The 26,405-nt window shown below is 35.8% G+C and overlaps 1 protein-coding gene across 2 annotated transcripts; it reads right to left on the bottom strand.

Moving 5' to 3' along the window:
- Positions 1 to 10,214: 10,214 nt before the first annotated feature.
- LOC138693034 (zinc finger protein 813-like) lies at positions 10,215 to 21,873 on the bottom strand. Of its 2 annotated transcripts, XM_069816554.1 has the most exons (5): positions 21,692 to 21,873; positions 19,407 to 19,544; positions 16,988 to 17,125; positions 15,919 to 16,001; positions 10,215 to 10,953 (listed from the first exon to the last, which is right to left on the bottom strand). In XM_069816554.1, exons 1-5 carry the CDS (start codon positions 21,803 to 21,805, stop codon positions 10,362 to 10,364), a joined length of 1,065 nt encoding a protein of 354 aa, XP_069672655.1. In that variant the 5' UTR covers positions 21,806 to 21,873; the 3' UTR covers positions 10,215 to 10,361. The 2 variants fall into 2 exon arrangements, with proteins under 2 accessions (XP_069672655.1, XP_069672657.1); XM_069816556.1 differs by lacking the exon at positions 16,988 to 17,125.
- Between the last annotated feature and the right edge of the window lie 4,532 nt (positions 21,874 to 26,405).

The following is a 26,405-nucleotide window of genomic DNA, read 5'->3' as shown; positions in this document are numbered from 1 at the left end:
GGCTTTTCCCTACGGGCGCTGTCTTCACTGCATGAAATCAATGATTTCGTTCTTTCGATGCACCATAGGATATGGTATCTTTCACAGGATTTCTTGCACAGTAGACAGACGCAACTTCCATCTGGTGAGTGGTAGTATGCACTGCTGCAGACTTTGTGATGAAAACCATGTACAGCCATTCTTGTCACTAGAGGTCTCAGCTCGTAGTTCCCATGAGTCCAGAGATCAGATGTCATCGCTTCGGTGCTGTAAAATTCAGGCCAGATGTCTTCTTTCTTCTCTTTGCACTTCTGTAGAAATGCTGTGCTCTCTCTGGTAGCTGGTAACAGGTATTGGATTCTTAATTCTTCGATCAGGAAGGGCTCCCTGGTTAATTCATAAACCAGCCTCGATGGGATTGATGGCGACAGGCATAGTAAGCGTTTTAGATAGACCGCTTTGACTTTCTCCAGTTCTGCTATGTTCCCTTCTGTGAGGTGTGGCATGTGAGTTCTATTCCGTAGGACAATATTGGCAGTATTTTCATTTTGAAGAGAGCTAGTGCTGTGTTCAGGGACAGTTTATTCAGGCTCCGTATGTCACTCATGGCTACTATGGCACTTCTAGATTTCTCCTTCACGTGCTTTGTGAACGTTGTTCCTTGCGGCTGCAGGGTGATGCCGAGGTAGCAAAAGTGATTGACGCATGATAGGGGGGTTTCATTATAATAAATCGAGTCTTTTGATGTTGTTCTGCCTCCCCTCATGAAAACCATTGTTACCGTTTTGGTCTCATTTATTCTCAGGCCGGTTTCGGTTGCCCACTTTGCAAGGTCGTTGAGGGCTTCTCGGAGAGAATTGCCATGTCGTCTGCGTACACGAAGACTTTTACCTTATCCTTTCTCACAGCCTTGATGGCGTCCATGGTGGCTAGAATGAAGAGCAATGGGCTTAAGGGATCCCCCTTATAACAACTATAACCAATCAAATTAAAAGAAAATCACGACGACACCTAGTATAAAAAAACCTAGAACTAACATGTAAAAGTCACTAAAAGATCACTAGCATTTAACTCTGAAATAAAAAAAAGTTGGTAAGACTTACTATATTCAACCCATAGACTTACTAAATAACCGCTAGACCGCTCACTGGCGCTAGTGTTATGCTCCCAAATTGAACAGCCGACGGGCGGCCATTTGTTTGGTTGAGCTGAATAAGTACACATTCGTTCGTGTGCTATTTTTAATTGCAGCAATGCACACAGATGTAAAGATAAAGAAGAAAGGAATGTTACACTTCATTGATTAGATAATCTTTAATTTCTACAATATTTTTGGTCCGTATTATGTTACAGAAGACAAACTATTGTACTTATACGACTGTTTGTGCTTCAGATGTCCTCTGAGTAAAGATTCCCTTAACCGAAAATGGATAGGTGCAATCCGCAGAGAGAATTTATACCCTACAATGAATCATTCAGTGTTTCAACTCATTTCGAAGATAGTTGTTACCTCTCAAATTACGTTATTACCGTATACATTGTTATTGTCATTCATCCACTCCATATCCTTCCCTTTCTTCAAACAGCTGTTGTTTCAGTGCATACATGAATAATAAAATTATTCACCGAATTCGAAGACACAGAATTAATAATAATAATAATAATAATAATAATAATAATAATAATAATCCGTGGTGCTACAGTCCGTGAAGACACTAGACCGACCAGCCGGCTGCTGGCCTCACGCCCACATGCCGAAACAGAGGTGCACGATCATCCAACCAGAATAGAGGTATCGTGTGGTTAGCACGATGATTCTCCCAGCCTTTACAGCTGCTTTCGCAACCGGATTTTGCTACCTATCGTAGCTCCCCAAGTGCATCACGATTCTAGGTGGGCACCGGTCCCATACCTATTGATCAGATTTTTTGTATTCGACAGATAATGGAGAAAAAATGAGAGTATTAGGCTACAGTGCATCAGTTATTCATAGATTTCAAAAAGGCATACGACTCGGTTAAGAGGGAAGTATTATATGATATTCTCATTGAATTTGGTATTCCCAAGAAACTAGTTCGATTAATTAAAATGTGTCTCAGTGAAACATACAGCAGAGTCCGTATAGGTCAGTTTCTATCTGATGCTTTTCCAATTCACTGCGGGCTAAAGCAGGGAGATACATTATCACATTTACTTTTTAACTTCGCTCTAGAATATGCCATTAGGAAAGTTCAGGATAACAGGCAGGGTTTGGAATTGAACGGGTTACATCAGCTTCTTGTCTATGCGGATGACGTGAATATGTTAGGAGAAAATACACAAACGATTAGGGAAAACACGGAAATTTTACTTGAAGCAAGTAAAGCGATCGGTTTGGAAGTAAATCCCGAAAAGACGAAGTATATGATTATGTCTCGTGACCAGAATATTGTACGAAATGGAAATATAAAAATTGGAGATTTATCCTTCGAAGAGGTAGAAAAATTCAAATATCTTGGAGCAACAGTAACAAATATAAATGACACTCGGGAGGAAATTATACGCAGAATAAATATGGGAAATGTGTGTTATTATTCGGTTGAGAAGCTCTTATCATCCAGTCAGCTGTCCAAAAATCTGAAAGTTAGAATTTATAAAACAGTTATATTACCGGTTCTTCTGTATGGTTGTGAAACTTGGACTCTCACTTTGAGAGAGGAACATAGGTTAAGGGTGTTTGAGAATAAGGTGCTTAGGAAAATGTTTGGGTCTAAGCGGGATGAAGTTACAGGAGAATGGCGAAAGTTACACAACACAGAACTGCGCGCATTGTATTCTTCACCTGACATAATTAGGAACATGAAATCCAGACGTTTGAGATGGGCAGGGCATGTAGCACGTATGGGAGAATCCAGACATGCATATAGAGAGTTAGTTGGGAGACCGGAGGGAAAAAGACCTTTGGGGAGACCGAGACGTAGATGGGAGGATAATATTAAAATGGATTTGAGGGAGGTGGGGTATGATGATAGAGACTGGATTAATCTTGCACAGGATAGGGACCGCTGGCGGGCTTATGTGAGGGCGGCAATGAACCTTCGGGTTCCTTAAAAGCCATTTGTAAGTAAGTATAATAATAATAATAATAATAATAATAATAATAATAATAATAATAATAATAAGAATAATAATAATAACAATGCTTTTTGATTTTATACAACATTTTAACCTACAGATTAAATTAAAAAGTAGACATTATTAACCTTGGTCATGAATATTCACATTCGGAGTTCCTATGAAAATGATGGAAGTCTGACAGCCTGGTTGAATCCCGATAAAGCGGATCGAGATTGATAAAAATCCCGATTTGAGGGATAATACCCTAGAACATAATTTAAACAAGTTAGTCTGCATTTCCTATTATCCGATATTTTTATTTATATATTGACTCAGATGGTTACATTGTAAACATAGAGGTAACCCGCGGAAATTTAGTAAATCTGTGAGGCAACCCAGCTGATTCCCGTAAGACAACTCTACTCGCAAGATAATAGTTCCCTTAGTTCTACCACATTGTTGAATAATCCGTTTCGGTACCTAGTTGCTGTTCTCGCAAGTAATCAACATTGTGTATTTTAGGTGCGTTGAGTGCCAAAGAAAGAAGAGCGTTTTGATATCGTATTTTACACTAATAACAGACACAATTGCTGCGTTTTGTAGTGCAGTGAACTATGTTTAAACATGGACTCATCGTCGATGTACTGTTGCAGTACCGGTTCCGAAAAAGAAAAGCTGCAATGTTAATTTAGTAGCGAATGGTTAAAACATATTCGTGGTTAATAAAAGAAAAAACGATTAGCCTGTAGTATTCACTGTAGCCTACTGTGTGTCTTTCGTATTTTAGTATTTCTCAGGGAGGCGAATATTACATTAAAAGCACGCGAATACTAATTTGCAGAAAACAACTATAAATCTCTTTGACTATTTCGTTTATATGACGTCATTCCATTTTCGACCAATGAAGTGTAATGAAATTTTGAATTCCAACCAATCACAGTCAGACTTTGCGATAATTTCTGCAGCTAGATTTATCGCTATCAATTTATCGCATGGTCCTTCTTTTGTTTAGTCGTTGTCGCCAACTGTTTCCCCGTAAATTGATGCATACATACATTAAGATTCAACTACACGGTTAAACTTTTCTTTCAACTTTAAAGCAATGAATGCAAGATTGATATTTAATATAAATTAATATATTTACGCAGTGAAGACCACATTCAAAACAGCGCACCATGAAGACACAAAATCTTTATGCATCTTAATTGAACGTACCGTTTAAATTTGATTCTTTCAATATTCTTCCCAGATTGCACGCAACGCGAATGGAATATTGAACTGTGTAGATGCAGCTTCAGTTCCGTTACACACTACAGCGAGAATGCGTTTGTCAAGCTATAAAAAATGCTTTCGTGTAGCACTCATTGTAAATAACGGTCGAAACAAGGCACAGCTGACATTGGTCCTGCTTCCACAGCTAGGCCTAACGTAACCTATAAAATTCTAGCCTATAACATTTGTATTGAAATTAAACAATTAATAGACGTTCTAATTTATGTAACATCACCGCATGTCAAACTCAAAGACCTTGCATAGTAATAATGTCTTTGATCAAACTGCCTTTCGTATGGCGTAATAAATTTCGTGTTTTAATTAGGCCTATCTATACAGAGATGGCTTCACTATGTAGCAACATGTCTCGCTGTGAATACGTAAGCATTGGTATATAGCTGTCCTCACTGTTACTGTTAAATTATGATTTCAGCAAATAATGAAAAATGTATTTGTTATAATAATAACAGAAAAGTGCAGTACATGTAATTAACATTATTAAACCTGTATTTCGCTTTTCTTTCCGCGGTTTTCCCCCAACCCAATACGAGCAAATGCTGGGTAACTTTCGGAGCTGGACCCCGGACTCATTTCACCGGCATTATCACCTTCATATCATTCAGACGCTAAATAACCTAGATGTTGATAAAGCGTCGTAAAATAACCCAATAAAATAAATAAAAAATATTTCGCTTTTCGCAATTGGCATTACTTAATAATAACATCGAATTTCTTTATTGCAATAATCGATATTCATCTACGAGTATTTCAATTTCACAATGTCTGAATAGGTTAAGTATTCGTTAATAAACAATTATTAACATTTTGTGATCGAATTTTAGGGATATATTATTTAAATTTTTATTTTATTCACGAAATAGTCCTAATAAATGTCACTCGAGGTCTGAGATTTCCCAGATAAATCCACTCGCTTCGCTCGTGGATTTATCAGGAGATCTCGGACCTCTCGTGACATGACTACAGATAAAGTGATGATAAATCTAATGTCTTAAGTTAGCTTCTGATATCCCGATTTCCCTGGCAGAAAACCTAGCAACTCTGCTGACAGCAGACACACGTTATTAAAGGTATATCGCAAAGGAAGTGTTGTTCCTCTAAACATAAACATTTAGCTTTCGGTTACGCAATACAACACGTCTTCAAATAGCTGTTTCGAAATCCCGCGCGTTTTCTAACAAACAAATGGCGGCTTTCTGCTGCTTCAATTTGGGAACATATATCTCAGTTCTCCGCTACGGCGTGGTAGGGGCTCGATTCAACCAAGTGCCCGTCTTCTATCATATTACCCGAATTTATTAATGACGTATTTTTTCTGGGCATATATATATGTATGTGTGTGTGTATGTGTGTATATATATATATATATATATATATATATATATATATATATAGATAGATAGATAAATAGATAGATAGATAGATAGATAGATAGATAGATAGATAGATAGATAGATAGATAGATAGATAGATAGATAGATAGATAGATAGATAGATAGATAGATAGATAGATAAACAAGCATGAATATTCGGTCCTGGACCCTGGATTTATCTCGCTAGCATTATCACTTTGATCTTAGTCACACGCTACATAACCATAACACTTGATAAAACGTCATAAATTGACAAAGTAAAAAAAAGCAATGCATTATCCAATGAAGTTATTCCGGAAGGAGCAAGGTCTGCCAGTGATGGAAAAGGAAAAGGTATATAGGAATGGGGTGTATAAACAACTGAAAGCTCTTTCATATTTAAGTATTTCATTGCGTGAAGATTCTTTTCATCAATGGAGGAAATTGAAAAGTAAAGGTTTGGGAGTTGTTTTCTATTCTCACTGGAAGAAAGGTAATTCGTAGATCTCAACCAAAAAGGGACTTTCGAGCAGTCAGTGGACGCAAGCCATTAAGATGAACTGTAATACAATACCTGTACATACTCTCCCTGGTAGAACTCTTGACTCAACCCGTTGCTGAAGATGCGACGAGCAAGAAACGCTTCCTCACGTCTTGGGTTTCTGCCATCATGGAGAATTGCTCCGAATCAACAGACACAATACGGTTCGTTCTCTCATCGCAGCTTCAATCCGTCAGAATGCTTCCTATGACGTTTATGAGGAGGTTGGTTGTGTCTCTTCTGATGGCTCTACTAGACGGGCTGATATCATCATAACTGATCGGCAGAAGGATAAGGGTGTCATTCTTGATCCCACAATCCGTATTGAGATGCATGAGCAACTGCCACAAGAGGTGTGTCGTGAAAAACAAGTCATCTATGAGCCTTGTTGTCAGCATCTTGGAGCACAATACCACATAACACATTGGACAGTTTTTGGGCTCATGTTCGGTGCCCGTGGCACGATGCCACGTGAAACTTTAAATCAACTTAAACAATATAAAATTTCTGATGCAACGATTGATGCCATAGGTTCTCACGTGTTAAAATCATCCTTAGCTATAATTAGTAATCATTTGTACCTACCAAAATTTTTATTGTAAATGATTTCCTACGTTTTCTTATCTTAATGTGTTTTCTTTTTCTTTCGAAGTGTCACAAAATTGTATTGTTTACTTATTACTCTTTATGAATTGATTAGTAGGCCGATCTATCGAACCCTTATTTAGGGCGGCTTTTGTTTAAACAAATTATTATCATTATAGGGGTGCCATTTGAAATGTCAAAGTGCCAGTGGCTGGAGGCTGGGGGTGAAATCTGAAATGCAATTAAGCCTGGTTTGTGACTTCCCCCTCAGTATCTAAATTGACATCTTCTTTGTTTAAATTGAATTCAATTTAAATAATTAGTTATTGAGACTGTGAAGTTTTGAAAAGAAAATCGTATATGTAATTTCTGCAAATATAAAATTCTGGGATGTTTATTAGGCAATGCCTTATATTTCTTTGCAATTTAATATTAAAGAAATTTATAATGGATTGAATAAACAATGTAAACAGAAAAACTGTATAAACGTGCCTCCTTCGCTGCACACTTAACCACACCTATCACATAATATTACACGCCTAGCTTACAACTTGTAAATGTATGATTTGGATTCCCAATTTCAGAAATAGGCCTGTTTTGTGTTTGAAAACTTCACTCATTTCGGGGGACCTTGAAAGATTTGTAAATGATCTTCATCTCAACATTGATGTTGACAAGTTTCATGAAGATTTTTGTACCCTTAAAATATCATTAGATGGTATAAAGGAAAATGATTTGGAAAGAAACTTGTCGTCTTTATTTCATAAAAGCTTCAGAATAAAAGTATGCAATATTGTATTTTTTCAAAACATAATTTATTTGAGAATACGGGAACTGTTAAAATAAGGTTATATAAAAATTAAGAACATTTATTAATCGTCTAATTCTGGAATCAGTGGAAGTAAACGAGGGGTAATACGTGTAATAATTCGGCTGCATGAACATTCTCCACGTCCCAACATCTTCAAACTAACTATTATAGGATTGAAAAATGTGCGAGAAATAAATTAATCAAAAAAAAAGCTTCACAAAATAAAAGGAAAACTATCACCACAGCGATAGGAAGTTGATAGGTTTCTTAAAAAAGAAATATTGTGCGAAACGTTTAACGACGTCTTACTAGGAAACTAGTAACTTCTGTTTAATGTCGAAGTGAATGCAGTTAAGAATGATTGATTCGTCACATCGCTACATTTAAGTACAGTGGACGGATTTCGTGTACACGAAAGAAGAAAATCGCAAGTTTGATGCTTGCCTAACATGACAAGACTTGTGAAACAGGATCACTCGAAGATCTTAAGTAGTATATAATAGGCCAAGTGACAAAAACATTGATTCCTTATTTTCTCTTAAAGTGCGCTAACAGACAACCGTTATTAAAATACAGAAAGGCGATATGCATACTCGTCTACGTTCTCAGTTTATTGTAAATCAAACAATTTCATATTCACGTCCTCTGCTTCTCGTTCCCGGTTTATTGTGAACCAGCTTTAATTTCATTCTCGTACTAGTTTTCGTTCCCGGTTTATTGTGGACTAGGCCTAAAATTTTTAGCTTACAGGACAGGGAAAAACACATTCCACATTCATCGCATTACCTAATCTTTTAGTCACTGTTTGAAAACATATTTGAAATAGCCTTGCAAAATAAACACGTTTCAGAGATATCAGACATGAAAGGATTCTCGCCTGTAGGCGTTAAGGGCTTTTTAGGATACCCGCCCGCGAAAAAAATTTACCACAAAACTCGCATTAGAAAGGATTGTTACCAATGGGCTGGAGTACATCAATGCTATAGCTATTAAGGCTGGTTCACAATAAATCGGAAACGAGAACGACAATAAAAACGAGAAGCAGAGGACGTGAATATGAAATTTTTTTATTCACAATAAACCGAGAACGTAGACGACTATGCATATCGATATGCATGTCAATGACGATATGTAAAGCGATATTACGCATTCCGGTGTTATTTGTGTATAATTGACCAATGGCGTTCTCTCCTGAGTACAAGGTAGCCAACATAAACAGAGGTTAACCAACTTCGAAATTTCAACTGAAACGTTTCATTAGGTACGGTACTATAAATATGTCCATGCATCTTTATTATCACAACCTATTTTAAGTCTACTATAACGTAAAATAATTAGAGAAGAAACATTTGTAATAGAACAAAAATGAACACAGCAGTAGTTATTGAATTGAAGCATGAATATTTAGTGTGTAATACAACCAATACAGTAATAAAATATGATTCGCTTCCGATCGGTGTTCAAAGACGCAGCTATTGAAAGCCACGTATTCTCCTTAATTTTCTCATCTTTATACGAGGCGCGCCGCTTATCGTAAACTTGAGGATTTTCCTCAACACTCAATATTAGAGTCTCATCAAATAAAACTTGCTCCATCATGCACAGCACAGAACAAAATAATGCATAGGTTATGTCACGGTCTTCTTGCTACATAATATACGACAAAATAGCTTTTAGATGGCATTAGAATGAATCTAGTGGGCTGTGATCGGAAACGTGAACGCCAAAGTTGAAACTTGGCCAATTCTCCGTTCGCGATCTTGGGCTCCGGCAAGCTTTTCGTTAATAATTATGAATGCTCAGATTTAAATGTACACATTTTAACAATTTTACAGTTTTCGTTTTCGTTGCGATTCTCCTTTCCGGTTTATTATGAACCAGCCTTTAGCGAAAAACATTTGACGGTGGTCACGCTGAGGTTCTTAGTCTGTGTGATAGAGTTTATGGCATTCATGACTACTAAGCACAGAGAATCATTCTAAATAAATATGGCATATCAAAGGTCTGACGCCTCCATGCTGCCGTTCATGGTTTCTTAGGAAATCCAACTGAGTGAAACATTTACCACAAACGTCGCATTTGAAAAGATTCTGGCCTGTGTGCAGCCGTTTATGGTCTCTTAGGATACTCGAATCTGAGAAGCATTTACCACAAACACGACATTCGAAAGGTGTCTCGCCTGTGTGTTGGCGCAGATGTGTTTTTAAGATACCCGATGTTGTGAAATCCTTACAACAAAAGTCACATTTGAAACGTTTCTCGCCTGTGTGTATCCGTTTATGGCTTCTTACGTTAGACAAATACCTGAAAAACTCACCACAAACGTCACATTTGAAAGGTTTTTCGCCTGTATGCCTGCGTAGATGGCTATTTAGTTCGGTCAACATCGAGAAACTTTTACCACAATCATCACATTTGAAAGGCTTCTCGCCTGTGTGCCTGCGTAGATGGCTATTTAATTCGGTCAACATCGAGAAACCTTTAACACAAAAATCACATTTGAAAGGCTTCTCGCCTGTGTGGAGACGTTCATGGATTTTTAGGGTACTGGACCAAGAGAAACACTTCGCACAAACATCACATTTGAAAAGTTTCTCGCCTGTGTGCAGACGTGTATGCTTTCTCAGGTAACTCAAATGCGAGAAACACTTACCACAAACATCACACATGAACGGCTTCTCGACTGTGTGCAGACGTTCATGGATTTTTAGGTTACGCGACCGAAACACTTCCTACAAACATCACATTTGAAAGGTTTCTCGCCTGTGTGCAAACATGCATGCTTTCTCAGGGAACTCAAACGCGAGAAAGAATTACCACACACATCACACTTGTAAGGTTTTTCGTAGGTGTGCGTGCGTTTATGAGCTTTCAAGTAACGCAAAATAGAGAAACACTTACCACAAACTTCACATTTGAAAGATTTCGAGGCAGTGTGCACGCGTTTATGTGCTTTTAGGTAACGCGACTGTGCATAAAACTTGCCACAAACATCACATCTGAAACGATTCTCCTCAGTGTGTTGGCGTTTATGAGTTTTTAGGTTATGAGAGTTTGAAAAACACTTCGCACAAACATCGCATTTGAAAGTTTCCTTGCCTAAGTCATTCGATAAATGACTGTTCAGTTTTCCCGCAGTTGAACATATTTTAGAGGATTCTAATTCCAATTGTTTCTCATCTTCACGAGGTTTTCCCAAGGAACTGGAATTCCTGGGAATCTCTCGCACAATCTCGTTCTCTTCAAGAGCAAGTCTGTCCAATTCTGATGATACAGTCCTCAGATTGGTAGCTGCAATCCTGAAGTAAATATAGTATGTCTATAAATTAGTCGCAACAAATATAGGCCTACTTTCCATTATTCAATATTAAAATGAAAACAAGTCTATTTAATGGAGATATATTGCGATTAGAGATAGAGTAAAGATGGAAGTATCAAAATGTCTCAACAATTTGGACTTCACCTGTACAAGAAATTTTATAAGGATTACACCACGTTAGTCAACTCTTAGCTTTTATTTTTAATAAATCTCTCAGTTCAAAGCCACCTGCGTTTGCTTTACTATTTTTCGACAATCGTGCTATTTTATGAGATTGTTTCGAAATTCGGGATTGCAAATCTGCTATAACGTTTTCTATCTCTTATTCTTCTGATATGTAGATGTATATAGTTTGCTAATGCTGTCACTTCAAAATTAGAAAAATTTGTACGGGAACATTACTGATTTCATTTCATAGTAGCGTAATCATAAGAAAATCTGTAATGGTAATGGTATTATCTCAAACTTTATATTTGTTGTCTTGCGAACGTTAAATTAATAACAATGCTTTAAAAGTTCTGCAACAATTTCAATTACAATTTTAAAAGAATATAGGCATTTATAAATAATGTTTATGCCTTATTTCGTTTTCTTTTGTACAAGTTGTTATATAAATTAATTACACTTAAGGGGAGAGGATGGTATTTTGTGCTGAAAAATGAGTAAATTTTCAAAACAAATTCTTTAAAATAATCTGTGATATGAGAGGAACGCATAGCATAACAGTTTGTGTGTATTTGTGCCCTTATCGGATGTTGAGTCGCCATTTTTAAACTTCCCGCGTTATGGATTTTTAAGTCACTCGCTTACTTTTATTGTTGTTTCCGGTAAATTAAATTTTCAAAAAAAAAAAAAAAAAATTCTTTAAAATACCCTTTGATATGTGTGGAATGCATTGCATAGCATTTTGTGGGTATTTCTGCCCTTATCGGATGTTGAGACGTCATTTTTATACTTCCTGCGCTATGAATTTTTAAATCACATGCCCGCTTTTATTGGTGTCCAGTAACTTAATTCTTTTGCTACATTGCCAACAAAAATGGATATAATTTCTGAACTATTAAAGATACATGCATGAAATTTAGAACACACATTCTTTAGACTGTTACGAAACTTTTCCCTGTACCAGAATTTTGTTAATTGATTTCATATAAAAAATACGTCCGTTTGTTTGCAAGAAAGGAAATCAGAAAACTGTTATTAAATTTTAATTTTTTCTTTTACAAACGTAGGGATTAATATCAAAATTCTGTTACAGAGAGTTTGTAGAACATGCTTTTGCAAATACATTACAAAAAACCGTTTGAATCTATCTTTAAAAACGGTTTAGATATATCGGTTTTAGTACAATCCCGCATTGGGTTTTTTTTTATTATTCCAAATTTTGAACCCCTGGTATTTTTTTTTTTCAAAATACTTTTATTTGGTTGAGTTGCCACAGCTATGAGCTCTCTACATATAAGAAATTAATATTTTACAAAAAAAAAAAAAAATACCATCCTCTCCCCTTAATTTACTGCTGACTATTGTGCTTGATGTATTTCACGCACTAATAACATGAATTGGTTCATTTATATGATTGTGATTTTCTCTACAACTATAATACCTCACTATCAGCAACACGTTCTACATCCCTGTGTGATCGCCAAGTAGTCAAACAGTTATATGAGCTATTCCATCTCAAATCGAAAGGAATATAGAGAAAATTGACTTTACAATTTCTAAATACAATGAAACTTTTTTTGTACGTAGAGAACTGTGATACAATGCTTTGTGCAAATTTTGAGGTATCAGAACTTCATAGTGTTTAAACTAAAAATATTTAAATTTATCGTATTTTCATAAAATTAGCAAATTTAAACTGTTGTAGCTCCGAAACCCTTTCACCCAATGATTAAAATCATGGTTTATATTGATGCTGAGAAATTAAAGTTTATATTGACATATAAACAGATTTTCTTACTTTTTATGGAAACGGAGAAATTTAGATTGTTCCTCATTAAGACACCTTTGGCTAGGAAAAATTATTTTAAAAATATATACTTAGATTCCGCATTGAAAGTAGAAATAAACACATATTTTTTTACTGATGGTATGTTGATAAGAAAGTACTGAAAATATCAAATAAAGAAAATAATAGTACATGGGTGAAGTAACCAGCTGACTGTGAGACGGAAGCTAGCCGAGAGAAGCAAGGCCAGGAGACAAACACGTGATGTGTCGTCTAGCAGTCATGGCTGGGCTAGCTTTATCACAGGTTTTCATAAACACAGGAGTAAAATGACGCCTAACGCTCGCTTATCTTCAGCTGTCGGCCAGTGCAAGTGGAACTGCGCAGTTCAAGTCTATGCGTGTGAAAATAATTTATTTAATACCCTCGAAACTTATTGCCGTACCACTAAGCAAACAATGCCGAATCCCTCTTAATAATCCAAGGTTTCTTCTCAATATTTTTTTACATATTTACAAATGGCCAAAAAGCCTGAAAACAAGTAAAATCAGATTATCCGTCTCTCTGTGTACAATAAAAACAAGGATTACTTCTTATCATAACTACCAAATGTCAGCTTCAAAATAAGCTCTAGTTCAATGTTCTGCAGTAAATGGTTCCAGAGTTCTGAGCGCTGAAAGAGGCTTGTTTTTATAAAAAGGCTAAATTTGTCGCTTAATAATACGAAAACCGTTTGACTTTCGATAGTATATTTTTGAAAATGCACTCCTCTCATCACCTTATATATGTAGGGAAAAAATTAGAGTATAAAAAAATGCGAGGTTTTTTACTGATCGATTTCATATGGAATAGCCTGTATGCAGTCTTTTACACAGAATCTCGCGGATATCCCATAACCATAACCTCAGAATCATAATTTGCTATGCTGATTTCGTAGCAGCACTGCTCTAAACTCAGAAAGTCTGAGAAATATTGGAGAGCAACAGAGTTAACGACAGAAAGAAATCCAACCTCTCATGAACCCTTGTATGTATTACTGTAGTTGTAATTTTGGTGGTCTGGAAGTGAAAGACTGATGCCTTAACCACACCAGAATGCATGAACGAACAGAGAAATGAAAAAATGAAAAATTAAATAAAATAGGGAAATTAATGTTACACAGTGACCGTAAAGGTGATGAGCAAAGAAAAACACTTGGAATGGACTCAAAATAGTAGTTCAATATTTCCCTGGGCTGTAATTTGAGTGTGAAGGCCCACTTCTTGCATTTTCATCTACATAATTTTCCTGAAAATCCACGCTCTTCTAGTGGACAACATGAAGAAACGTTTGAACAGTACTTAAGGACACCAGATACCAAGGAAGTGGATGTGAATGTGATGACTAGGGAACGGAATTTGGAGTAGTAAAAGCTAGTATTGGCATCTACACAGTCATTTGTTTACAACCCTTTATACCAAGTCCTCCCCTTCATGACATATTCACAGATCTCTGCACGTCAACAACAGGTGAACGGGACAGTTGTCGCATAAGAACTTCAACATGCAGGTTTGCAGTTCAGCGTAGTGAAGTGCATGTACAATGACGAAAATGAAACCAACTAATAATACAAAATTGAAAGACTATATTTGTAAAAGCTAAGATCGAGTATCAAAATTCAGGAAACAATTCCCTAAATTGTCGCTTCCCCCATGTCCATTTCTTAAGAGATGGGGGTCATGGTTAGAAGCTTGCAATAATTATTATTACGCACATCACCTCCAATCTGTGAAGAAAGTGGTCCAGTCTTTCGACTGTGATTCAAATATGCCAGGAACTGCTAAATGATAGAATAATCAAAAAAGAAATCATGGATATTAAGTCAAATTTTTTATATTTACTGGATGTCATTATTCGATTAGTACAGTCAGGAGTAGAACTAGTTGAGCAAATAAATATTATGAGTACTATTGTAAATAAACTGAGTACAGTAGAAGGTGGAGTAGGAAAACGTGTTGGTGAAAAAATGAACAGAGTTTTGATTAAAAATGATAGGTACAGTATTCTCAGTCGGATTTCAGATGCACTAACAAACACGTGTCCCAATGACGTCATTCAACATGTGAATTTAATTGACGTATTTTGTTTCAAGTACTCTACAATTGTCTCTGCAGATGTAGAGCGGAGTTTTTCCATGTTAAAAAATTTCCTTCCTTGCAAAAAAGCAAAGTTGTGTTTAGAAAATTTGAAAATGATATTTACAATTTATTATAACAAGGCACAGCAGGAATAATTGTTTCATCAACAAAACATAGCATTAATTGAAAATACAATTTCGTTTGGCTCTACATTTTGTTCAACATTTAATGATACTCTATTAGGCTATGTTATAAATATTGTAGTATTATATATATATTCTAAATACTGTAGTGTACGTTGTATACATATTATCATATTTCATGATATTGTAAATAAAGGTTTTAATTTAGCACGCTCCTGACAGAAAAACACAAATATTCAGAGTCGAGTTCCATACAGAAGACAACTGTCAGCCATCAATATTTCCCCTGACACGCGAGGACGCAGAGATTGATATTTAATTACCGGTATGTATATTTGTAATGTTGTTTATTGGTGTCTTGTGCGTTGCCAAGAAAAACACTTGTAGTTCAAAGTGAAATACAGATTATGTATGTAGGCCACTATATGTCATTAAACTATTCCATATGTTTATCCTGAAATACGTTTACAGAACGTTGCGTGTAAGTTTATATGAAGTGCACTGTACTCGTCCATGCTCTGTGACGCAATCGCTTGATAGTCACTGATCTACGAATATTTATACTACGTTTCACCATTTTTTATAATACTCCAAATCCCTTTCCCTAGTGATTACTTATTATTGCTGGATGACTCACACAGACAGTTCTTCTGAAAATGATTCTAGACAGTCAAGAAAACAGAAACTTCAAACGCAATGAACTCTCTGTGTGAAGACTCGCACACCACACTCACCTTTCGGCGAAAACCTCGTTGTCCTCTGCCGTTACTGCCATCTTTGGCTCCTCAATCACAGTGCCCATGTCTCTTTGCTCTTCCTAGAAAATACAGAGCAAATAAAACAAAAAGATAGCACTATTTACATTAACAAAAGCACATCAAGTTTAGATTCCACAGAACTCCATTTAAGTCTTATTAGACCAACCAGAGTATTAGCTAAAAGAAGCCAATTCTTGGAGCATATTTTTCACGGGATAATTTTTTTCTTATAGAACAGCGTTTTCCACCCTTTTCCAATATGTGGCACAATAAACGTGTATAATTTAAAATCCTGCGGCACTCTAAAGGTGTTTTTTTCCAAGCAGGAAGAGAATTTTGTGGGTTTTAGGACAGAATAATTGCTACAGAATACAAATAAAGCAGATAAATGTATATGCATTAATATATTAAAAAAAAAAAAGTTTTTATATTAATTATTTCTTACTCAACATAAAAGGCAATAAATGGTGAAAAGGGACATGGTACATAAAAACATTTAAAGAAGAGAAATAAAATACATATTATTCACAAACTGAACTGACACAATCTATGTAGCTTTATTTAAAGTTTATGATAGAAATGAAAACTTTTATTACTGAGAATTATTCCAGTGCAATAATTTGTGATAATTATGCCTTTTTTTTTTTTAATTTGTTATTTAGGAAATTGAAAAATCATACAATATCATCACATTGTTGCTAAGTATTTAATGAGCGAAACATTATCTTTCATAAACATAAATATAATTTTAATTTTATTTAAATAATTTAAATTCTAATTTTACTCATCTGGCTACCCTACATGCGTGTCCGTCATTTTCTTTTCTGCTGCTCGTACACCTACGCTGTGAATAATTTCGAGAGAAAAATTGTTGCGGGGCCGGGTATCGAATCCTTTGGTTCGAGACCTTTGGTTAAACGTAAAGCCAATAAGTCAGTAAGTAAGTAAGTAAGTAATCAGACTCACTTAATCTAACGGGCCCTTACTGCTCACAGGCCCATACGCACTTGTCCCCTTTGCAGTGCATTCCTTGTGCTCCACTCACCTCTGGTTCACGTTTCACCAAAGGGAACGAAATAGGCACCGGATCTACCTCAGATTTCACCTCTGATATGAGATCAGAGCTCTGGTTCACATATTCCTCCTTTATCCCAGTCACGTGATGATCCAAGAAATTCTGTTCCTGCAGTACAAAGAGACGAATTAAAAGAGCAATTTATTACAGGGTGTTAGAAGACGACTTCTAACGTTACAAGCGCTCTCTATATATCCACATGTAACCACTTCCCATGATGAATAGGGTCAGGATTCATATCTAAATGCAAATTTTTCATGAAAAGCCAATTTTTGTATATGTTATGAACGTCTGTAATACTACGAAAAGCTGATTGTGCATATTTCAGCCATTCCTGTATATAATATACTATTGTGTTTATATTGTAGCATATGTTCAAGATTGTGTTGGATTAAAAGCAAAATTTAAGTTGTTTCACAAAAAAAAAATAAAAAATAAAATAATAATAATAACAATAATAATATTAATAATAATAATAATATTAATAATAATAATAATTATAATAAAACTCTCGATTAAGTATTGGTATAGGCTTCCGCGGCCAGTGTTCATGGTGTGTGGAGAAATTTCTGGGCTTATACAGCGTTGTCTTGGTGCTAGTGGCTGACGTTTCGACCACTGTGTTGTGGTCATCTTCAGAGCAGTTGAATAAGGAAATAGCGTGCGAGCTTGCATATACATACAGGGTGTTTAAAAAATACGGGGTATAATTTCAGGCATGTATTTCCCACATGTAGACAATCAAAATAGTTCATTACAACATGTGTCCGGAAATGCTTCATTTCCGAGTAATGGCCTTCACAATATTGAAATTCACCGGAACATTTTTCTTTCCGCAGGTCGTTGTCATTACAGAAGATGTTCAAAATGTCCACCTCCTGCTTGAATACAGACCTCACATCGATGTCTCATTGACCTGTGAACACGAACCCAAACTCCAGGAGTATTGCGTATGTCCTCAGAACATGCCACAATTCGATTCCGAAGGGATTCCAAATCAGGCACCGGAGACGAATAAACCAATGATTTCAAATGGCCCCACAAGTAGAAATCGAGAGGGTTCAGATCAGGTGAGCGTGGAGGCCAAGCAATTGGGCCACTTCTACCTATCCATCGATCAGGAAACCTTCGATCCAAGTACCGGCGAGCCATACGACTGAAGTGTGCAGGAGCGCCATCATGCAAGAAGTGAATGTGTTGACGATTGATCAGTGGAGTGTCTTCTAAAACATGAGGTATGGTGTTTTCCAGGAAGTTTGTGTACGCCTGCCCCGTAAATCTGTTTACAAGTACATGGGGTCCAACTAATCGATCACCAATGATACCGGCCCACATGTTGAGGGAGAACCGCACCTGGTGATGAGATGGAACAGTTGCACGTGGATTTTCATACGCCCATACATGCTGATTGTGGAAATTTGTTATGTCATCTCGTGTGAACTGTGCTTCATCTGCAAATAATACTAAGGCAGGAAAGTTCGGATTTACACCACACTGCTGCAAGAACCACTGACAGAACCTAACTCGTGCAGGGTAATCTGCTGGTGACAGAACCTGTACACGTTGCAAATGATAAGGATACAATTGATACTCCTTCAACAGTCTCCAGACAGTCGTATGAGGAACATTGACTTGCAACGCTACCCTTTGTGTGCTGATAGAAGGAGTCATCTTCACAGCCTCCAGAATCTCCTCCTGTACTTCAGGAGTTGTAGATCTTGGTCTTCCCCTTCCCAAACCAGGAGAGTTAAATTTTCCATACTCGCACAGACGGTAATGGAGACGTACAAATGTCTTCCGATCTGGACATTGTCGCTGTGGGTACCTCTCCTGGTACAAACGACGAGCCAGCGCAGCATTGCCGTCCGCCTTACCGTACATGAAGTGTATCTCTGCCAGCTCTTGATTTGAATACATGTCGCACAGTCTAAAGCCTACACAACACTGAATGTAACCTTCGCCTCGGAATGAACTGTCAGAGTGCCCTCTTAATGTCTCCTTTGACGGCAACGACTTGCAGAAAGAAAAACGTTCCGGTGAATTTCAATATTGTGAAGGCCATAACTCGGAAATAAAGCATTTCCGGACACATGTTGTAATGAACTATTTTGATTGTCTACATGTGGGAAATACATATCTGAAATTATGCCCCGTATTTTTGAAACACCCTGTATATAGGAGACTCAATGGGAGAGGACTTCGATTGATAGGGTGTAGGTTCTCCTGGACTTTTTTCATCAGAATGATTCCAGATATCTAATCCTAGAGTAATGCACAACCTCTGTGAATCACCCTGTATATACGTGATTTTATTGCCACGTCACAGACAACGTACATTACAATCAAAACATTGGAAGAACACACAGTGAATTCTTTGTGCTGCTCTCACCTCAGGTTCATGTTTGACCACAGGCAACGAAATTGGCACCGGATCTTCCTCACATTTTATCTCAGTTATGAGATCTTGGCTCTGGTCCTCATATTCCTCCTTCATACCAGTCACATGCTGATCCGAAAAATCCCGTTCCTGCAGTACAAAGAGAAGTATTAAATGGGCAATTTAATACAGAGTGTTCCAAGACAACTCTAACTTTACAAGTTGCTCTCTATGTGTCTGTATGTCACAGGCTGAACACAACAAACGTATGTGCTTCACATTATGATGAATAATGTATCTGATGATGAATATGCAAAATTAACTCTCCACACTTGTTTAATATTTCGGCCATTTTTTGCATATAATATACTACTGTGCATTATATTTAGCATATCTTCAACACTGTGTTAGATTAGCAACAATATTTGCGTATTTTAGTAAAAGAAACAATAAGACTCTGGAGTATTCCCTAGTCAGCACATAATATTTTTTGCTTGACTGTTCTCGATGGCAAAACACCCGTTGTGTATGAGGGGAAACTGTGGAAAAACCACGACTGCCCGATTTTGTTCCATTGAACTACTCAGCAAAATTCTTTACACAAACCGCAAGTAAATGGTCACTTAAGGGGAGAGGACGATATTTTTTGGTGAATCAGTAATTTAAAAAAATATATATATATGGAATACTCTATGATATGCATGGAATAGATTGCATAACATTTTGTGAGTATTTGTACCCTTAGCGGAAGTTGAGACGCCATTTTTAAACTTCGTGCGTTATGGATTTTTAAATCACACGCTCCCTTTGATCGTTATTTCCGATACATTGAATTTAAAAAAAGCCTTTAAAATACTCTGTGATATGTGTGGAGTACAGTGTATAACATTTCGTGGGTATTTGTGCCCTTACCGTATGTAGAGACGCCATTTTTAAACTTCCTGCGCTCTATGGATTTTTAAATCACACGCTCCCTTTTACCGTTATTTTCGGTAACTTCATTTTTTTGCTACATTACCAGACAAAAATGGATATAATTTCTGAATTATTAAAGATACATGCATGAAATTTCGAACACATTCTGTAGACTGTTAGTAAACTTTTCTCTGTAAAAGAATTTTGTTAATTGATTTCATTTTAAAAAATATGTCCGTTTGTTAGCAAATAATAAATAAAAAAGTGTTATTAAATTTTTATTGTTCATTTTACAAACGTAGGGGCTAATATCAAAATTCTGTTACAGACAGTTTGTAGAGCATGCTTTTATAAGCACATTGCAAAAAACTGTTTGAATCTATCTTTAGAAATGGTTTAGATATATCGGTTTTAGTAAAATTCTGCAATAGGTATATATATATTTTTTTCAAATCTGGGCCCCCAAATATATATATATATATATATATATATATTTTCAAAATTTAAATTGTTAATATTTACACCAAATGGAAAAAAAGTAAAAAAAAATACCATTCTCTCCCTTTAAGTGGCCATTCAGACGCTCAGGTAGGCGATATGGCCCAATGAGATGATCTTGCAATCTGCAATGCCGACCTTGATATTCAAAGGGAAACTGACATGATCGCCTTAATCTGGGTTCACAGACCTCAACTTCCATAATATGCCAAAAAGTTCAGTAGGGCATCCTCTATTTGCTGTTCAATTCTTACAATCTGTTACTGAATCACCCACTACACGGATACACCCTAGTTTACAACATGCTTTTATTTTCCTATCAATTTCGATCTGGAATATTAATTTAATTCTTGTGATTTGGACAAAGTTTAGATTTTCGTACAATAGCATTGATTTCTATACACTTTATCTTCGTAATCTATGCTGTATGCATAGTTAATATATTTTGGTTTAACACCCTAAATCTTTATGAAGCAATTGCGATTATATGTGCACGTACACCTAGCCTAAAAGGAAATTAATAATTTCAAACCATAATTGAGAATTTTAGACAAAAATACAGAGAAAACAAAAGAAAATCGAGTCCATAAGTATAACACATTATCAAATACACTGCAGAAATGTGTAGCTTGGCAACATTAACAGTAACTGTAACAAGAAATTTCGTTTTCAAACTTGAAACATGAAACCAAGTAACAATTCAACAATAGACTTCTCTGCAACATGACGTAACTTGCAATAGTAAATGTTGATGATACTTATTCTACCTCTATCATAGAGTGCAAGGCACTACCAGTGCTGTCGTAAAGAGGTAATGTCCTTAGAATCAAAATATAAGATAAATACTTGAAGAAAAAGCAGTGCATTCATTGTGGTCCACTCACCTCAGGTTCACGTTTCAATACAGCGGACAATATTGGCACGGGATCTTCCTCAAATTTCACCTCCGATGTGAGGGCATCTTCCTGGCTCACATATTTCTTGGAGTAGTGAGACATTGTTTCTTAGGACTATGTATGTCAATACTGACGGTCATTAAATTGTTTGCTGCACTACCTCCATGAAGTTACACGGTCATGTCAGGGCTTGCTGAATCCTTAACAAATTTTCTTCCAGATGGCCGTGAAGTGATGAGAGAGAGAGACAAGTTCGCGATTCATAAGGGTTGTACTTTCATGTTTCATCCTTCATTGATGTTATTTATTTTTAGTATTATTAGTTTTCTGCGAATATTGCTGATTAAAAGATTCACGGTAGAACATTCCCCCTCCACTGTAAAGGAATACTGCATACTTTTATCACAGCCAATGTGTACCGTGGAATAGTAGAAACCGAATGTGATCAGTTTCGGAGTTGTATGACTACACAACCCGCCCTAATTATATATTCTTACTTCTATACCAAATCTGTCCTGCGTGAATGAACACCGCCATATTTCCTAAATGTCCTGTAATTTGATGCAGAGAATAAAGATGATTTCAGTGTCGCCAACACCTGTCACATAATAGTAGGGGCGAAGGGGACCATTAGAACAGATTGAATTTACTGGCTGCTATTATCCTTCCATTTAATTTATGGTTTTGAACTCGGTGGATGCATTTGTGTTGAGATTAGAAAGTTTTTTTTTCCAACTTCTTAAGGATATTCTGACATCATGAATGTTTCAGAGAAGAGTTGCATGATGTTATATTAGCGTCTAAGAAATTCAGTTTTCGAAAATAATTGTAAATATTTGATATTTACTTCTTGCTTTTAATGAATGGTCGTAGTCGATAATGCCATATGGAGCACATTGGGGCAACATTTGAACATTTGAATGTTAAGAACTGCTCCACAACATTAATTTAAGAATACTGTGAAAAGCTCTTTAAAGTTTAATATAACTAATTTATTGACGATGTATTATTTCTTTTGGAGGATAAAATTGATCGGACATATATATATATATATATATATATATATATATATATATATATATATATATATATATATAGAAAAGAACAAGCTTAAAGTTTTGGTCCTGGGCCCTGAATTCATCTCGCTAGCATTATCACTTTGATCTTCTCAGACGCTAGATAACCATAACATTTGATAAAGCGTAAACAAATTGAACAAGTAGAAAAAAGCTTGAATTATCCAATGAAGTTATTCAGAAAAGAGCAAGGTCTGCCAGTGAAGGAAAAGGAATACCTATAAAGGAATGGGATATACAAACAATTGAATGCCCTTTCATATTTAAGTATAAAATTATAGGGGTGCCATTTAAAATCTGAAATGCAATTAAGCCTGGCTCCTGACTTCCCCCTCAGTATCTAAATTGACGTGTTCTTTGTTTAAATTGAATTCAATTTAAATAATAAGTTATTGAGACTGTGAAGTTTTGAAATGAAAGTCCTGTATGTAATTACTGCAAATATAAAATTCTGAGATGTTTATTAAGCAGTGTCTTGCATTTCCGTGTCATTTAATATTAATAAAATTGATAATGGATTGAATAAAAAATGTAAATAGAAAAACTGTACAAATATGCCTCCTTCTTTCCTACACACTTAACCTTACCTGTCACATAATATTACACACCTATCCTGTAACTTGTAAATGAATCATTTTGAATTCCCAATTTCAGAAAGGCCTGTATTACGTTTGAAACCATTTCGAGGGACCTTGATATATTTGCAAATGATCTTCATCTCAACATTGATGTTCACAAGTTTTATGAAGATTTTTGTACACTTAAAATTTCATTAGATGCTATAAATGAAAATGATTTGGAAAGGAAATTGTCGTCTCTATTTCATAAAAGCTTCAGAATAAAATTATATACGGTAAAATGTTATTCTTTCAAAACCTAATTTATTTGATAATACGGAAACTGTTAAAATAATATTAAATACAAATTAATAATGTTACTTATTAATCGACAAATTCAAGAATCAGTGGAAGTAAACGAAGAGTAATATGGAATAATTCGGCTGCATGGAAATTCTCTACGTCCTAACAATTTGAAACTAATCATTACAGGATTCAAATATAGGTACCGGTATGCGAGGAATAAACTTATTTAATACAGGCTTTCCAAAATAAAAAGATAACTATCACCTCATCGATAGGAAGTTAATAGCTTTCTTAAAAAATATATATTGTCCGAAACGTTTAACTCGGAACTTACATAGGCTATTAACTTTTATCTAATGTTGAAAAGAATGCAAATAAGAATGATATATCACGTGGGCACATTTGAGTACAGTGAACGGTTTTCGTGTACATAAAAGAAAAAAAATTGTAAATTTGATACATGCGTAACATGACAAGACTTGGCAAAACAAGCTTGTTAGCTGGCGCATATATCATAGTTTTTGTATACATTACAACTTTTTTGTGTCATGATATTGCTGCAACATACATTTCGTTCAAATTCGAATTAACAATCGAAAGTGAATAAGGTCCTATACCGTAATTGTTTCATTTAATACAGAAAATTGTACATTTAACACATTTGTCAAAGCGTTAAGAAAGTTGAAGGTGTGTAATCAAAATGTATAATAAATAGGATGTTATTGTTGTTATGGTCTTACCTCATGATTAAGGGATTTATTGATGAATGTCACCAAAAATATCTTGTTTCAGATCTCTTTCATAAGCCGTAACTGAATTTTGCACAAAACGAAAATCGTAAGATTACGTGAAAATGTCAGGTACAATTAGATATAACATAAAATAATTATTGTTTCATAAAAACTTGACCATATGTATGTTGCAAGTATCTAACTCATTTAAGAACTATGACTTTAAGAGTGCTTCTCAAGACACTCTTGCAACAACTAAACTTCAGATCTCGAGAACTGACTGGATAACAATTACGACTGACAAGCTGCAGTAGTGATGACTCGAACAACTCTACAGTCATCTTGTACCGTGGACCGAGAGTGTTTTTTTTTCGCCATGAAAGTGAATTTGAACAAACTGCCTTACCTGCAGAGCCTTTACTTGTATCAGCTAACTTTCAACCGGCAAGAGAGGGGATTGCGAGATATAACGGATTATCTTCTTGTTCTCATGGTGCTACAGCCGTCATTTTAAATAATAATGTAACAATTTGTTTCGCAAATAATATCAATGATCGACAGTACGTATAATTGTAATCGACCACACCTGTGGAGTAACGGCTAGCGCGTCTGGCCGCGAAACCAGGTGGCCCGGGTTCGATTCCCGGTCGGGGCAAGTTACCTGGTTGAGGTTTTTTCCGGGGTTTTCCCTCAACCCAATATGAGCAAATGCTGGGTAACTTTCGGTGCTGGATCCCGGACTCATTTCACCGGCATTATCATCTTCATCTCATTCAGACGCTAAATGACCTAAGCTGTTGATAAAGCGTCGTAAAATAACCTACTAAAAATAATAATTGTAATCAGTTCTTCCCTTCCATAAAACTTAAGATATCTTAACTTAAGAGTCGACTGACAGATAATAAATTATGTTCAGTTTTAAGGACTGCAGCTGCTAACTAATATTACCTGGTGTAGAGAATGTTCTACCTAAAAATAATAGTTAAATTTGAAGCTTCTGCAGCAAGTGCTTCAAGTAAGAAGAATGAACTCTTGTAATACAAGAAAATGTGTTTCAACATCGTAAGTATGCACTGGATTTGCAACAGATAATTAATGAAATAAAAGCTTAGGAAATAACTAAATTTCTTTGTTGTTCTGTTTGTGCATGTATTTACGTACCAGTATATTGGTCTTTCTTCCAGTGTTTTATGACGATATAATTCAACTACAATACATACTATTTTCGCCTAGAAGAATATGATATATGATTTAACGTGAAGTACTGCTAATTTATAAAAAAAAATTGTCATATATCAAAACTGAAGCGTTCGGCCGAATAATTGTCAATGTTACAATGTGCTAACTGTGCAAGACAAACATATATGTTACATCGTAATTCCGCTCGTAAATTTACTATTCAACGGGAACATGGATTGTTATTCCATGAATATGTTTTGTACACTAAGCAAGGCACACGAATGTATGTTACTGAAAGACATATTACACATCGCAGAAGTTTAACAATAGATTTAACTCAACAAAAATGCTACTGGGCAATACAGACAATAAACAGTTTTATACAATCACAATATTACGAAATATACTAAATCAATAAAAAGGTTAAAGTATGAACAAATTGGATTACGACATATCTATTTTTAATGTTATATATTAGGGTGTATAGAAAAAAAAAACTTTTCTTGAAAAATGCAGATGGCCAGTGCGGAAAAGTTGCTATTTGTGGCAGAAAGAACGTAGAAAAAAGGAAAATAGTAATTCGACAATATCCTGTGTCTCTGCATCAGCGCTAAAGTTTTGCGAGCTTAATGCCCTATGTCTGTTTTCAAATTTTGTTTCGTAGTGCAACTCTCCGCCTATTTCTTTAAATTTACACTCAAAAATAACCCATGGCTCACTAGTAGTATACTCCGGTGTCAAATGTTGATTTACGCTGCACAGTCAGACTTCGTTTCGAAGCATGGCATTTCTCATCTATGCACACTGAATTATGTGAAGGTTTACCACAGCTCACATACAAGCGGAAAATGCT

The sequence above is a fragment of the Periplaneta americana genome, chromosome 17 (genome assembly GCF_040183065.1).
Source record: "Periplaneta americana isolate PAMFEO1 chromosome 17, P.americana_PAMFEO1_priV1, whole genome shotgun sequence".
Lineage (NCBI taxonomy): Eukaryota > Metazoa > Arthropoda > Insecta > Blattodea > Blattidae > Periplaneta > Periplaneta americana.
This window is presented reverse-complemented; position numbering and strand designations above follow the sequence as displayed.